The following is a 16,805-nucleotide window of genomic DNA, read 5'->3' on the forward strand; positions in this document are numbered from 1 at the left end:
GAAGCAGGCTCCCCGCTGAGCAGAGAGCTCGATGCGGGACTCGATCCCAGGACCCCGGGATCATGACCCGAGCCAAAGGCAGCGGCTTAACCCACCGAGCCACCCAGGCGCCCCCTTTCATGTCTTTCTTGAAAATTTTTATGTCTCCTTTACTTGAAGGAGATTTGTATGTCTCCTTTACTCCTTTTATTGAAGATTTTGTATGTCTATTCAGGTCTTCTGCCCATCTTTTAATTGGACTGTTTTCTTGGTGTTGGATTTGATAAGTTTGTTTTATATATATTGGATACTAACCCTTTATCGGATGTCATTTGCAGGTATCTTCTCCCATTCTGTCAGTAGCCTTTTAGTTTTGTTGTTTCTTTTGCTCTGCAGAAGCTTTTTATGTAGTCCCAGCTGTTTATTTTTGCATTTGTTTTCCTTGTCTTAAGGGACCTACATTTAAAAAAAAAAAAAAAGTTGCTTTCTCTTTATTCTTTGTGTATTAGTATTAGGGTGGGGTTTTTTTATTTAAAGATTTTATTTATTTGTCAGAGAGAGATCACAAGTAGGCAGAGAGGCAGACAGAGGGAGAAGGGGACGCAGGCTCCCCACTGAGCAGAGCCCAAAGTGGTACTTGATCCCAGGACCCTGAGATCATGACCTAAGCTGAAGGCAGAGGCTTAACCCTCTGAGCCAACCAGGCATCCTGGGTGGTTGTGTTAGTATTTTATTTTAGAGAGCGAGCACTTGAAAGTTGGGGGAGAGAGGGAGAGACTCCTCAAGCATACTCCCTACTGAGCATGGAGCCTGATGTGGGGCTTGATCCCTGGACCCTGAGACCATGACCTGGAGCTGAAATCAAGATGGCTGCCCAGCCGACTGAGCCACTCAGGTGTCCCTAACAATTTTTTTTTTTTTTAAAGTAGACTTCACACTCAGCATGGAGCTCAGTGTGGGGCTTGAACTCATAACCCTGAGATCAAGACCTGGGCTGAGATCAAGAGCTCGATACTCAACTGAGAGAATCACCCACATACCCCACATATTAGTAGTTTTTGATATGTGGTTACCATTAGGTTTGTATGTAACATCTTCTGCATATAGCAGTCTATATTATTAAGTTGGTGGTCATTTAAGTTTGAAGCCATTCTTTACACCCCCACCCCACGTACACATTTTAGGTGTATGTTGTCATATTTACTAGTTTTGTGTTTCCTACCCTCAATACTGTCAGTTTTGGTCTTTCCTTTTCAAAGAGTCCGCTTTAATATTTCTTGCATAACTGATTTAGTGGTCATGAACTTCTTTAGTTTTTGTCTGGGAAACTCTTTATCTCTCCTATTATGAATGATAGTCCTGCTGGGTAGAGTATTCTTGGCTGTAGATTTTTCCCATTCAGCACTTTGAATATATCCTACACACTCCCTTCTGATTTGGAAAGATACTGCTGAAAAATCCCAACAGACTTATGCAGTTGCATTAACTGTCTTTTTTTGCCTTGCCACTTTTAAAGTTTTTTTTTGTTGTTGTTGTTGTTTTTTTAACCACTATATTTTGCCTTTTTAATTACAATATGCCTTGGTATGGATCTGCTTTTGCAGATTTTGTTAGGGGTTCTTTGTGCCTCTTGGATGTAGATATGTTTGTTTCCTCAGTTTAGGGAATTTTTTTAAAGATTTTATTTATTTGAGAGATGACAAATGGGGAAGAGATGGAGAAGCAGGCTCCCCACTGACCAGGGAGCCTGATGCGAGCCAAAGGCAAACACTTAACCAACTGAGCCACCCAGGCACCCCAGATGAGGGAATTCCCAGCTATTATCTCTTCCAATAAGTTTTCTCTCTTCTCCTCTTTCCTCTCCTATAATGAGAACATTAGCACATTTGATGGAGTTACTGAGTCTGTTCTTGTTTTGCATAATTTTTTCTTTTGTCCATCTTTATTACTTTCCATTACTTTTCTAGGTCATTCATTCATTCTGCTTTTTCTAGCCTGCTGTTCATTGCATCAGGTGTTTCTAATTGCATTTATTGCACTCTTCATCTGATTGTTGTTTTTGTCACCATGCTAAGGGTCTCAGTGATTATCTTCCTCTCTTTTTGGCCCTTCATGCCTTCCAAGCTAATTGCTACAGGTATTTGTTTTCCTGTGCATTCCCTCTGTGGAAGTGTCTTGATTATCTCCATCAGCATGATTCCCCACATCAGCCATGATCCTGTTCTCTTTTAAACCATATCACCACACTTCATACCTTCTTTGATGTGGCCTCTTCTCTTTTGTTGTGGAGTTTGTTCTGCCAGTCTTCAGGTTGATTTCTGGGGTATTTAGGATGATCATATTTAGTTGTATTTGTGGGATGAGGCAATCTTACAGTCCCCCTACTCTGCCGCCATCACTCCACCTCCAAAAACTTTTCGTCATGGTTTTGCTGTATCTTATGTTCATGTGGGCATTGCTCTGTAATTTGTTTCACTATCATCCACATTTAGTGTCATGTAGTATTGTGTCCACTTAATTAGTTGGGAAGTGTTTAAACTTTGTTTTGTAAGACTTTGTATGCAGTTGGTACTGTTTTAGCTTTAAATATTGTAGGGAAAGTTCCTACATGTTTCAAGCCTAAGCTGAGAGTCACAGAGAAAACAGGAAGATAAGCCCACAACCATAAGGAACTGAAACAGTCCAACAACTTAAATGAGCAGAAAACAGAATCTGTCTTAGAGACTCCAGAAAAGAATACATCCCTGTGAACACCCTGATTTTAACTTATTGAGACCTGTCCTGTGTAGGACTTCTGACCTACAGTACTATAACAGAAAATGTTTAAGCCACAGGTTTGTGGTAATTTGTTAGGATAGCACTAGAAAGCTAATACATCAGCATTATTCTGTGAGCATTTACTGACTAATCCAAGACTATTTCCTAGGCTCATGTTCTTTCTTGCACCAACATGGAAACAGCCTCTAAGGAGTTCTGGTTCTTTTTACTGAAAACCTGTACCAGTAACTGGGTAAGCTCACATCTACCGGAACGCCACTGCTTTCTAGGCTCTTTCAGAAGAGTTAGGGGATATGTAAACACATAAGTATTTCTACATACACTGAAAATCTTTAAGTACATTTAAATCCACAAAGATTTCACAAGTTTGGATAAGAACACATAAGACACCAGCATACTCAGATTAGGCTTTAATTTATAAGCAAAGATATAGTACCATAAGAAAAAGAGAATGTAATACCAAATGTGCAGCTGCTAACAAATAAAGAAATTGAAATTTATGAAAATTAATAAATTCTGCCCTAGGAAAGAGACTGTTAAGAACTGAAAAATTTGGGACGCCTGAGTGGCTCGGTGGGTTGGGCCTCTGCCTTCAGATCAGGTCATGATCTCAGGGTCCTGGGATCGAGTCCCGCATCGGGCTCTCTGCTCGGAAGCAGGGAGTCTGCTTTCCCCTCTGTCTCTCTGCCTGCCTCTCTGCCTACTTGTCGTCCCTCTCTCTCTCTGTCAAATTAAAAAAAAAAAAAAATCTTAAAAAAAAAAAAAAAAGAACTAAAAAATTTCTGGGGGGAGGGGGGTTGGGAAAAGGTGGTGGGGCTATGGACATTGGGGAGGGTATGTACTATGGTGAGTGCTGTGAAGTGTGTAAACCTGGCAATTCACAGACCTGTATCCCTGGGGATAAAAATATATGTTTACAAAAAATAAAAAATTTAAAAAAAACTGAAAAATTTTTAAAAAGGAAAAAAAAAGGGAAAGAAACTCAAAGGCATAGACTGGGAGAAAACACTGGTAAACCATATAGCAAATAAGGAACCTCTATGTAAATAATATTAAATCACAAAACAATAAGAAACTGACCAATTTTTCTAAAAGGAAGCAAAAAACATGAAAAGATAATTCACTACAGATGTATGGTGGCAGGTTAAGCAGAGACAGATGCTCAACACTGAGTCATTAGAGAGGTCACAGCCACAAACTTACTAGAATGGCTGGAGTGAATGGCCCATGTCTTACATACAAGGATCAGCAATGATGTGAAGAAACTGGAAATCTAACACTCTGGAAGGAAATATGAAATGGCATAACCATCTAGAACACAAGTTGGCAAGTTCTCATAAAGTTAAATATTTAGATCAACTTCCTGCATGACAATGTGTGAAGAGCTTTGCAGGCCTGCTTCCCATCAAAACTGGGGGAAATGATAAAAACACAACTTAAGAGTCTCTGGAAATGGTCCTAGGGCATATAGCAAATGAGGAAGCACTTCCTCAAGAACATCTAATATTCAGTAAGAACAGCAAGAGCCAGTCACATTGAACTAAGCCCATTCCCTCTCTCCCCACTCCAATGATAGAGGCGGCCACTCCATCCAGACTAGTACAGCCAAGAACACAGGGCTCCCTCTCCCTGGAGCTTCCAGGCAGAGAATTCTCTTCTCAGGAGGCAGTATGTGAGGATATTTGGATGAACAATGTTCAGCTGCTGGCTCCCTCATAAGGGCTACTTCCAGAGCTGCTCTCTGTTTTGTTAGGTTGACAAGGAGACTGTGTGTGTACTGCACTCCTAAAGTCTCTCTCCAGTTTGAACATTCTGGGGCTCAACAAGGTTAAGCCTTTGGCTGAAGACTTTCTTCCCATTTACTGTATACATTAGACTTATCTGGACTGTAAAGTTTCTCTTGCTGAATCAGAGCTGACCTCTGGTTAAAGGCTTGTCCATATGAGCTGTATTCAAGACTTTTCTCCACCATGAACTTTCTGGTGTTGGAGGAGGTTGAAACGCTGGCTAAATGATTTCCCACAATTGCTGCACTCATAAGGCATTTCTCCAGTGTGAATCCTCCGATGTTTAACAAGGCTGGAGCTGTGGCGAAAAAATTTCCCACATTCCCTGCACTCATAAGGTCTTGCTCCAGTGTGAACCCTCTGATGTTTAACAAGGCTAGAATTCTCGCTGAAGAATCTTCCACATTCGTTGCACTTAAAAGGCTTTTCTCCAGTGTGAACTTTCCGATGTTGCATGAGGCTAGAGCTTTGGCTAAAAAACTTCCCACATTCACTGCACTCATAAGGCCTTTCTCCAGTGTGAACTCTCCAGTGATTAATAAGGCTTGACTTGTGGCTATAGAATTTCCCACATTCACTGCACTTATAAGGTCTTTCTCCAGTGTGAACTCTCTGATGTTTCATGAGGCTTGAGTTAAAGCTAAAAAATTTCCCACATTCACTGCACTCATAAGGCCTCACTCCAGTGTGAATCCTATGATGCTGAACAAGTGTGGAATTATGCCTGAAGGCTTTCCCACATTCACTGCATGTAAAAGGCTTTTCTCCAGTGTGAACCCTCTGGTGTTGAATGAGGTCAGCATTGCGGCTAAAGGATTTCCCACATTCACTACACCCATAAGGCCTTTCTCCAGTGTGAACTATTTGATGTATAAAAAGGTTTGATTTATGGCTAAATAATTTCCCACATTCGCTGCATTCATAAGGCTTTTCTCCAGTGTGTAGTCTCTGGTGCTGAACAAGTAAGTATTTCTGACCAAAGGCTTTCCCACATTCGCTGCATTTGTAATGCCTTTTCCCAGGGTGAAAGGCCTCCCCACTTTTGGTGCTCCCTTGTGGCTCCCCTCCACCACGGGTCACCTGATGGTTGAGAAAACCAGAACTAACTGGGAAGTCCGTTCCACCCTCCACACTCTCTTCTGTTCTCAGAGGTTTCTCTCCACAGTGCAGCCTCTGGCGTTGAAGTTTTGCTCTGAGCACCCCTTCTATATAAACACTCTGCTCCCGAGGGGCTTCCTCAGCTTCCGCTCTATGGTGCCAACCTGAAAGCAAAGAGATGCTGATGAGTGTCTGCAGGCATCAGTGGGAAGGCGCAGCGTGCTTACAGATGTCTCACACACCCAGGGAACAGTCTGTCGTGGTGCTGGCAGAATCAGGCCCGAGGTTCAGAGTGAGGAAGGGCTCGCTGTGCTGCACTGGACCTGGCAAGCTCGTGGGTTGGTGGGAAGCCTCAGGAGCAGCGAGGACACTAGGACAGAGTGCAACTCAGGAGGAGAGGTTGGGTCTCCAACACACTTCTCTGCAAATGGCCTTCCGCAAGGCTGCTGACGGGAACACAGTGCAGGAGGGTGTGGGCAGGCCCAGAGGACAATCAAATGCAACCAAATAGCTGGTGTTCAGGAACTCTTAAGGATATGTGCACACACCTCATGACACATTCTCTGAAAGCTGTATTACGACCCTGAAAACTGCATATTCTACTGCCTCAACCTCCCCACAAACAGGCCATGAACTGCGACCACATACACTAGCATGATGTGGGCCCCTGCCACAAGTCCTCCTTCCTACCCTCCGCCTTGACTGCGACCTAGCCCCATTCACACGCACCAGGGAAATCCCCTCACTCCTTTTCTTGTGCAGCCCACCCTGCCTCCCCATGAGGGGGATCGGCACAGGTCCTCTCTATATCCCCCCGGGCCTGGCTGGGCCCATTCCCTTGGGACTCCCTCCCAGGTGACCCCCCCCTTCTCAGTATGCAGTGACTGTCTCTCCAAGATCTTTGGGTATAATAAATTCTTTTATTCCTGCACCTCTCCTGTCATGGCTGCTCCTATTTTCATAAGAGAATACAAAATGATTTACATAGCAAACAGGATGGTCTGTGATGCCAGTCACTCACAAGTGAGGGAAGATTTAGTAAATGCCCCTTAACTGCTTGGCTTACTAACCGGCTGTCTACTGTATGGAAAGGCTGGGTGTCATGCTGGCCTTCCTGTGTGCTGCTCTGGGCTGCTCTGTGTGGCCTCTCCCAGGCACCGCCAAGGCTTTCCACCCTAAACCGTGGTGCTCATTCCCCTAAAATACCCTGAGACTTCACTTCTGGCCAGCCCTGACTCAACAGGTGCTGGTGAGGAGAGGGAGTATTCTCCTAGTGCTCCTGTAAGAGACAGACTGGTAGCATTGGGTAAAAACATTATGAAGGCTCCACTGGAATTGAGCGTGAGCGTGGAAGGGTAAGCTCCTTGCGGCCACCAAAGAAACACTGCATATCAGTTGTTGGCTATTAGCTGATCTGTCAGCAGAGGAGGGCTGGGTAGCCCTTAGGATAGAGAACTCCTGTGGACTTGTGGCACCAGGACTGGGAGGTTTCTCGTGTTCCCATTCTAGTCCATGTTGCCCCTCATTCCTAAGCAGGGATGTGGCATCTCAGTCAGGAAGTCTGCCATGGCACCCTGAGAGGGTCGGTGCTGCTGGTGACGCCTACACTGTGTGTGTCACTGCTGGGGCTCTCTGCCTCCCAAGTCCACGGGCATCAATGGGTCCCATCCCTGGAGATAAATGGCTCAAGTTCTTATGGCCCAGGATCCCAGCATTTCATTCTAGCACCTCTCAATAACCAGAGGAAGTTAGCCAATAATTCAAGAAAGGTAAATGCCTTCAAAACCCTTCTGGGTTCTGCTTCATGCCACTGCCTATCAACTTGCCAACTCTGCTCCCAAGGTCCGAGACCGATCCCAAAAGAACATCCGGCCACCACAGCTCTTCTCAACAGTCCAATCCAGCTGAGGTTACCCTAAGAAATGGGCCACAGGAAGGAAGCACCCCATGTCTTTCCAGACCCAGCAGGTCAAGAACACAGATCACAAGGAATTAGAAACTGAAACAAGTGACTTCAGAAGACTGGAAATCCAAACTACTTTGAAAGATTTCATGCAAAGAGATGGGGGAAAGGCACTCCCTGGTTACCAGGAGCACTTAGTACAGCCCTGCAGCTCCTGCTCACAGGCGGCCACAGAGACGAGGCAGCTGCCGGTGTTACTGAAGAGCCTAAGATACATACTTTACCTAAAGATCCTCTGGCCTGACAAGTTTGAATCTCACATGGCATTTTGGGCTGAAGTCACCCAAGGAGGATAGAGGACATCCCAAAGGCCAGGACAGGGATGACAGAGACCACAACTCTTGATGCGATTAGAAAAGACTCAGGTGAGGAATCTGAAAGTTCTACCAGACCTCAGGGTTCAGAAGCCCTGCCTTTACCGACTGGGATTTTCACGGCCTGGAGACAGGTAACAGAACCATAAGGAAGCCCTCATGCTCCTCCGCAGAAACGAGGACAGTTCGGTGGGTCTGTCGGTACTCCGAACAAATCCCGAGTGTGTTTTCAATCCAGGGGAGGCCCCTTTGTCAGAGTCTAGGAGTTGTTCTTGCAGGTGCCCTTCCCAACAGAGGGCGGCGCTGCTTAACCTCACCAAAAGTCTCACACCACACAGGACGGAACTGGTTTCCTGACGGGCCATGAGGGCTCCCCCTGACACAGTCTGGCTCACCACATGGGCCTCCCAGTGTGCAAGTCCCCCCCCCCCAACTTATGCTACTTAGTCTGCTCCTTCTTTCCCAACTTGCTGACAACCCTACTGCCTCTGGGGGACTCACGGACAACTGAGAGACCCCAAGAAATAACTACTAGGCAAGCCATCCCCAAATTACAACAGCTACAGGAACTATTAGAGGAGCCTCACCCTTTATTACCCACAGGTCTGGTGGCTCAGAGAGCCACTACTCTGGAACCACCCAAGGATGCTTCCAGCTCCAAAATCCGCAACTGCCAAGGCCAAGTTGGTGAGGGTCCAGCTAGTCCTCAGGCCCCATCATACCACCCAAGGGCAATCACCCACATACAACTCAACTAATTCCCTGGAACTCTTAGACATTTCCTAACTTTATGGGCTACAAGAGCCCAAGTCACCAACATTCCAAGCAACCCATTCAGACTTAAAGGAGGTGCCCCTCTCAATTACTGGGTAATGCCAGTAAAACCACTCGTGCCAAAGAAACTGCACTCAGTGTCAACATTGCAACGGTCCTTCTTAATTGGATGCCTGTCACCGGAACCCCTAACGCTTTGTGTTTTCCTGCTATAGACAGAGGTGCCACAAACAAAGCTGGAATGAGCCAAGGTCCCTGGTGCTACCAGTCAGAATTACCAAATGGAAACCTCTGGGGCTGCCCCTGCTGCTGAAGGTAGGAAACACACCACAGTATTACCTGAAACAAGGGACTGCTGGCCTTCAGAGTGCTGTTCAAGATCTACTAAATGAAGGGGTGATGATTCTCATAATTTCTTTCAGTGATCCTATCTGACCAGTTTTAAAGGTTTCTACCAACAGTGCCACTTAACTGTTGATTATCAAAACCCCAAAGCTTAAGCTCTCCCCATCAAGGCTCTAATACCTAACATAACTGAATTAACTGAAGATATCCAAAGGGTGCCCAGTGACAACTTTGCTGTGGCAGATCTGGGCAACATATTTTATTCAGTGCCTACCACCAGTCACAGCCCCTGTTCACCTCTACCTTTCAAGGAACCTAACATACATTTACTGAGTTGTCCATGAGTAATTTTTTAAGATTTTATTTATTTATTTGACAGAGAGAGATCACAAGTAGGCAGAGAGGCAGGCAGAAGAGAGCAACAGGCTCCCTGCTGAGCAGAGACACCCCCCCACTGCGATGCAGGGCTCAATCCCAGGACCCTGAGATCATGACCTGAGCCAAAGGCAGAGACTTAACCCACTGAGACACCCAGGTGCCCCTATCCATGAGTAATTTAAACAGCCCAATTACTGCCCACAATCGGTACTGTTAGGACCCAGACAGGGTTCCCCCAAAGCACCTTATCTGCTTACACCACCTGCCTTTGTTCCCAACGTACTCATGCAAAATGGCTGCAAATTATAATCAAGTCACCCCCATGGACTTCTTGCTTGTGCCCCCGAGCCAGCTGCACTTGACAGTTCCCCATGTTAGGTCCCTTGCCCTCTTCATGCTAACTATCTCATGGGCACATTATGCTGTAAATAACAGCACCTGAGGGGCACCTGGGTGGCTCAGTCCATTAAGCATCCAACTTCTGGTTTCGGCTCAGGTCATGATCGTGGAGTAATGGAATCGAGCCTGGTGTCAGGCTCAGCGCAGAGTCTGCCTAAGATTGTCTCCCTTCCCGCCACTCGCGCACTCTCTTTCCAACAAATCAGTAAATCAGTAACAGCACGTCTGGGTTCTACTGCGGCCCAAACTCATGGGTATAGCGCTTTATATACTCTCCCCTGCTGACACCCAGTGAGTGTGAGCACCAGCGAGCAGCGGGTACCCTGAGGGGCCCCACGGTTCTTTATCTGCCAGGTTCTTCCCCTTGGCTATCACACCAGGCAAAACAGGCAATTTTTATTCCCATCTTATCAGGACCCACCATACCACAGAACACCAGGGCTGACCCCAGTAGAGCAGGCTTTGTGTCCGACGACTTCACATCATGACTGCCAACCAGCACCTCTTGGCAGCCCGCTCAAGACCATGGACAAAGGCTGCTAAATATTGTCCCTTATGCAACAAGCACACAAATCTCTAAGCCCAAATGGCATGGGTAACAGACTGGCTTAACTGTTTACTAGCCATGAAAGGAGTGTTGGAGCTATTCGGGGTACCTCCTGCTGTATATAAATGAGTAATTCCAGACAGAAGCAAAGCTATGAAAATTAGGCCAAGAAGTAAAAAATCTTTCATAATATACCAAAATCTTCCAGTAGATTCCCTTAAACCAAGAGGTACATGAGCTGTTCCCTTGGCTTTCTCCCTACTAAGCGCAGGCCTGCCCGTGGCCCGGGTTTCAAATCCTCATCATAGGCCTACTAGCACTCCTCTCAGTTGTCACCTATGTCAAAGTTTGCCTTTGATGGGTAGACCTAGCTATTCCAGTCACCTTTAACGTCCCTACAACCCAGGTGGCAAGCAGTAGCCATCACCGTTAGTACCGGTAATGATGTTGAGACATCACAGCGTTCGTTGTATTGTAACCTTTTAAATTTCGTATTTTCCTGTTGCCTCAACATCCCCACAAACAGGCTGTGAGCACCTTAACCAGGCTGTGACCAGCTTAACCAATTGATAAGGCTGGTTCCTGTCACAGTCCCCCTTCTTGCCCCCTCCTGTGACCTAGGGACACTCAAATGTTCCAAATGAAATCCACTCACACCAAATCTTGTGTATCCCCAACCCCAGACCCCCAGGAAAGGCACATGCTCATAGGTCCTCACTCACTCTCCGCTTCCCCCTGCCTGCCTGAGCCCACTCCCTGGGTGCTCCCTCCCCTGGGAACCACTCCCCACACTCACCCCCAGCATGTCATGACTGTCTCTCTAGACCTGCTGAGCAGAATAAGCTTTGTTTCTCCTGAGCTGCTCCTGTGTCTCCTCTTGTGGCCGTGCCTGACTGACCATCTCACAAAGAATACAAAGGAAGGCCACTGTTGGGAAGCATTGCAGAGGGAGCAGTAGGAAGGCTAGAGATGTGGGGGACAGCCCTGGGTCAGAAATCAGAGTAGACATAGTAACTGTGCAACTGAGAAAAGACGGAAATTAGCCATGGACCGTGCCTTGGCACCAAATCATCAGGGCCCAGCAGAAGGGTTCCTGGTGTGTCCTGAGCCCAACCCCAGGTTCACACCTGCCCAGCTCCACCCTCCAAGTACCTCTCGGCGTGGCTGCAGTCAGGACTGCACAGGGAGGCACAAAGGGTTCTCTCCACCACTCCAACTGGGTGATTGCATGAGCGCTGGAAGATGCAAGTCCTGGGGAAGAGAGAACACAGGCAGGTAAAAGTGACCACCCCATGGCAGCCCACAGGAAAGAAAACTAAATATTACAGGAGAAAGTGGAGGAGACTCTTGCGAGAACAACACAGGGAGGCAGTTGCCAAGTCGGCGCCTCAACTGCTGGGACAGGCACTGCCCGTATGTTAGCCAGAGGAGGAGAGCAGAGCCTAGGGCATGGAGCTGCTGGGGATCTTTACGGCATCCCCAGGCCACAGGGAGGCCAATAGGCTGTAATCTGTTAGGCTGATGGCAAGACTCCTAATCCCCAAATCCAAATTCAGCTTTGGGGCAGCAAGTACTGAGGCTGCTCAAGAGAGAAGGGGTGGTGCACGCAGCCCAGGCTATCACAGCACCTACTCCTGTGCACAGGGCAGGAAGAAATGCCCATGGTCCGGCCCTGGGAAGGCGAGACCTGCCCCTGAGGGAAAGGGGAAGAGCAGAGCCCAGCCCAGGACACTGCAATGGTTGTAAGGACCTTACTCAGAGAGGCCATCAGTGCAAAGTTCTCCAGCATCACATCACGGTACAGGAGTCTCTGGGCTTCATCAAGGAGCCCCCACTCCTCCCAAGAGAAGTGGACAGCCACATCCTCAAAGGTCATGTGATCCTGTCAAGACAGGAAAGTTGAGCTGATGTGTGGCTTCCTTTCCCAGGACTCTAGGCACCCTCACATGTGTGGCTTCCTTTCCCAGGACTCTAGGCACCCTCACAAGCGTCCACCCTCCTCCAGAGGTCCCCACCTTAGAGGAGATATCAAGCCCTGGGGCAACTGATGGCTGCTTGCTCCCCACTGTCCCAAGAGGCCCTCAGCAACAGCAGGTGCGCAGGTAAATGCCATCTGAGCTCTGGGCCTGCCAGACAACTGACCTGCGGTCTCCTAGACTGTGCTGTCCAAACACATCTAACTTTGGGCCACTGTTCTCCCTTTAGCTCCCAGTACAAGAGCCTGGAGCCATCAGTTTACACTCCCACCCAACATGCACATTGCTGTACCACACCTCCCTTCACTGCCACCAGCATTCCCAACCCACATCCTGCATCTCCCTGGCCTCACCACATGCTAGTGTGGCACATGCCATCCAGAGGGTGCCTGGAAAATGTAATCAGAATCCCATTCTGTCCCGGAATTCCAATGACCCTGACTGCCAGAGGCAACCCCTCAGCCTGCTTTCAAGGCTTTCCTGCCAGGCCCATATCCTTGCTTCATCCTCAGCCACCAGGAACTACACAGAGATCTCAGACACCCTTGGACCTCTTCCACTTCTGTGTTGCAAAGGTGTCCCCTCACCTGTCAGTTTCCTCTGATGCTTATTCGAAGCCCAAGCCCACTTGTATCTCCAGGGAGGCCTACAATTGTCCCAAAGGATCCCATTTTTCTCTTGAGCTAATCCCCTGGTCCCAGCAAGAGTCAGAACAAGAGCCTGGGAATCCCAGAGCTGAATGAATAAGCAGTGGCACCAGCCTCACTGTCACCCCGCTGCTTTGTCTCTGTATCTATCTCACGTCTGTTGGCCCTGTCAGACCCTCTTCATGCCTACACCCTGACCATAGGGACACTATTCTCCCTCCTGGGTCTTTGTGAAGCCCACTACCCCAATGCAGGTGTCCAGCAAGAGACTCAGTCCTTGGCCCCACACTCTCCTCCTTGTCACCTGAAGATGCTCCACCAAATCTGACCCCTGGCTCCGTCCCGGTCCACACACTATCTGTACTCTGGGTGTTTCCAATATGACCTCTTCACCTCAACTCCACACTCATGTCCAGATGCCCACTCGACACATGCACTGTGTGTCTCTGAAGCATCAGTTCAACACAGCCCCAACCTGACTCCTAATATTCCCACGGAAAATGACTCTTACCACCAACTCTGACATGGTGGTACTTGCCTGCTTCTAGCTACTACGGCCAAACATCTCCGAGTCACTGCTCCTTCCACTTCTCTCTCCCACCCTCCACATCAAAGAGTCTGCTTGCACCTACTGAAAAAACAGACACAGATTCCCCCACATCCCACCTCCACAGCCACGAATAACACTCATTTGGACAACCGCAGCCACCTCCGCCCCCCAGTTTGCTCTCTGCTCTGCAGTGGGAGCAACTCATTAAGTCTGGATCTGTCACTTCCCCCTTCTGCTCCAAACCTTCCCTGGCTCCCACCACTCCAGAAGAGAGGCCTAGCTCCTGGCTTCCATCAGGTCTTATTTCTGTCTCCTACTATTTCCACCAGACATGATGGACCTAAGTTTATATGAGCATTCCCGGCCCAGCCTCACCTCCAGCATTTTCTAACATTCATCACCATGAACGTAAGGTCTTACAAATGTCATGCCACTGGTTGCCAGAAGTGGGAACCAATCCCTGTAATTTCTGGTTTGGACTCAGGCCCCTGACCTTAGGTGATCATCTTCCAGGGATCAGGGATGGAAGAGTAGGGACAAGGGCAGGCAAAGAGTCACAGAATCCTGCACCCCATACAGGTGGGAACTAAACAGGATGAGGATTTGGGATACCCCCTACTTGCCTCTGCATGGTTTGGAAGCAAATCTGCAGCAACAGGAACCTACAGAAAAGCAAAGCCATGAGAAGCAGGCAACAGTGTTGGGCCACAAACGCCCACCCAAGCCCATCACATCATCCGGGCTTCCTCCTCAGGGATGCCCATTACCAGCTGTGTAACTTAGGATAAATATTCGACCCCCGAGTGCCTCAGTGTTGTCTTCTATAAAATGGGAATAATAGTGGTGCCCAGCCTGTGGGGCCATTACTGGAACTGAATTCTTTCCTAAGTAGTGACTCTTATTGTCCTCATAATTAACACCTTTGTCAATATTTTCAGTGCAAATAAACGGATAGGTATTGACAATGTGTTTTGCACATGACTTTTAACTAAAGGAATGTGATATTTATATGAAGAAGGCGTTTATTTAAACATGAACTGGTAGGGGCACCTGGGTGGCTCAGTCAGCCTTCAGCTAAGGTCATGATTCTGAGCCCCACATAGGGGCTCCCTGCTCTGATAGATCTATCAGCCCGCCCTCCACTGCTGTCAGGACGGTCCAGTCCGGGTCACAGCTCTCCAGCAGTCCGTTGTATGGGCTTCCTCCACCCTCCTTACCCCATCCCTGTGTTCCCCAAAAAGCCTCTGAAAACTTTGAGCAACAGATGGGTCATTCCTCTGTTCACAACCCTCCGTGGCCATCAGCGCCCTCGGAACGAAGGCCCGGCCGCTCGGGCTGCCTTTCCACCGTTACCACCCCCTCTCAGGTTGTTCCGAGGACACGCGGGAGTCCCCAGCTTTAAGACTCTAGCTCGGGCCCCGTAACCTCCCCACGCCCCATCATACTGACCAACAGAAATGCGGCCGCGGACACGAGCGCCTCACCGTCCCGGACCCGGGGGGCCGCTCCCTCGGGGCTCAGCTTGCGCGGGGCGAGCCCGGTGTCAGCGCCTACCTGAGCCAGGTCCCTCCGCGCGGCCGCTGCCATCAGACTCTGTGGGCGAACACCGGGAGGAGGACCAGCCCGCGCGAACCCGATCCCTCGCCGCTGCCGTACCTCAGACCAGCCTCCTCTCGCGGCTCCCGGCTCCCGCCACCCCCAGCCCCTGGTAGCCTCCCCGAACCTCTGATCAGAGAGAACGGCCCCCAAGTACCCCAAAACGCCCGCCCCTGCGGTCGCGCCAGAAGTCCTGCCCAGCGCGGTCCGCCGTGGGGAACGACCGCTTTCATTGGCTGAGCGCGGGCGGCGCGGGGCGCAGCGACTTTCGGGTAATGTAGTTTTCACAGAGCCCAACGTGACAGAGGGGGCGAACTGGCAGAGACATGGGGCGGTAGAGACCCGGGTCAAGAGCTGTCCCATACTCTCCTCCAGAGACTGTCCTACATGTAGATGTCCCTGGATTCCGGTTTCCCTGCGGAGCTAGTGCTACTACCGTCTCCTTCTCCTGAAGGACTTTAAGAGGGTCTTGAAAACCACAACAAAGGGCTTCCTTGTACTGAACCAGTTGTACGTTACCAAATTTCCCTTGCAAGGCGATGCCCAGTGTCAGAGACAGCCGTGGTGAAGCAAGTCCTGATGGACTAGAAAAGCAACGCAGTTCTGAACGTAGGCGGGGAGACAGATGTTCATCCCAAGCATTCGCCTTCTTGCCTCACCCCGCACATCTGTGCCCTTCCCCTTTTTAAGGGCCCAACGTGGGTGTTCAAGTAGGACAATGGGCCTCAAAACCATAAGCCAACACGCTCTCAGTCCCAGGTTTTCCTTCTTCATCCCTTTCTATTCTGTGTTCCCACTGCCCTTTCGTCTCCACGTACAAAGCAAACCCTTGCAGGCAGAGCGGACTATAGCTGGACTATTACTGACACCGGGAAGAGTTGGTAAAAGAAATGCCACCACTTTAGCATGTGCTCTCCTAGCACCTCCCTTGCCACTGGATCCATTTCTTTCCTGTCCATCTTCATTTCCCCAAAATCTTCTGTCCCTTTTATCTGTGGGCTGAGCAGTGACTAAATTCATCACTGCCTTGGAATGACTCGTGAGCACCAATGATGATGTAGCATTAACTCCTTCCTGAAATTCCCTGGAAGTACTTGTTAAGTACTAGCGAAAATACTCTGGAAAGGAGGTGAGGAGTCAGCATTGGAGTTGAGAACATGACATGACAGTGGCATTAGTTATTTAGTTATTTAGTTCAGGCTTCGACATAGCATGGGTTAGGGTGAAACCTAACCCAAGTGTCCACCTGACGCACAGCAAAGCTGATCCGGGATGTCAGGTATATGATAGAAAAATGGGAACCGAACTCTTGAACTTTGATCTTTATAACTCTGCCCCCTTCTTTGTCTTCCTCAGAGCACTATCAAGGTTTCTACCTGAATCTCTGTCTCCAAATTGCAATTCTAATTGCCCAAGCAAGAGTCCGTACGCTTTACTTGGCAGTGAATTCTTTCTTGGTCAACAAAATATACTCCAAATTTTTCCTCTTCTTGTCTGACAAGTATACATTCTGATTCTATTTATTGTATTTAAGCTAAAATTCACAAATATGTATGTAATACATTTGAGCTGTGAAAATTAGTAACGGGAAACTTCACTAAAATGGAGTCAGGAGGTTTCTGCAAGGGAAGTTCTCACTCCCACCCACTTGTAGTTAATTGCAGACCCAACAGG

At 48.4% G+C, this 16,805-nt stretch overlaps 1 protein-coding gene across 1 annotated transcript; it reads right to left on the minus strand.

The window, feature by feature from the left end:
• Nucleotides 1-495: 495 nt before the first annotated feature.
• Nucleotides 496-15,314, minus strand: LOC131818175 (zinc finger protein 773-like). Its single transcript, XM_059152397.1, has 5 exons — nucleotides 14,985-15,314; nucleotides 14,159-14,197; nucleotides 12,118-12,244; nucleotides 11,515-11,613; nucleotides 496-5,806 (listed from the first exon to the last, which is right to left on the minus strand). The coding sequence occupies exons 1-5, from the start codon at nucleotides 15,120-15,122 to the stop codon at nucleotides 4,710-4,712; spliced, it is 1,500 nt and encodes a 499-aa protein (XP_059008380.1). The 5' UTR covers nucleotides 15,123-15,314; the 3' UTR covers nucleotides 496-4,709.
• Nucleotides 15,315-16,805: the final 1,491 nt, after the last annotated feature.

The sequence above is a fragment of the Mustela lutreola genome, chromosome 16 (assembly GCF_030435805.1).
Source record: "Mustela lutreola isolate mMusLut2 chromosome 16, mMusLut2.pri, whole genome shotgun sequence".
Taxonomy (NCBI): Eukaryota; Metazoa; Chordata; class Mammalia; order Carnivora; family Mustelidae; genus Mustela; species Mustela lutreola.

Coding starts and splice junctions, on each gene's coding strand:
- LOC131818175 (XM_059152397.1), bottom strand. CDS start 15,122: ATGGCAGCGGCCGCGCGGAGGGACCTGGCTCAGGTAGGCGCTGACACC. Junction 12,245..14,158: donor TGCTTCCAAACCATGCAGAG/GCAAGTAGGGGG, acceptor CTGTCTTGACAG/GATCACATGACCTTTGAGGA. Junction 11,614..12,117: donor TGCACTGATGGCCTCTCTGA/GTAAGGTCCTTA, acceptor TCTCTTCCCCAG/GACTTGCATCTTCCAGCGCT.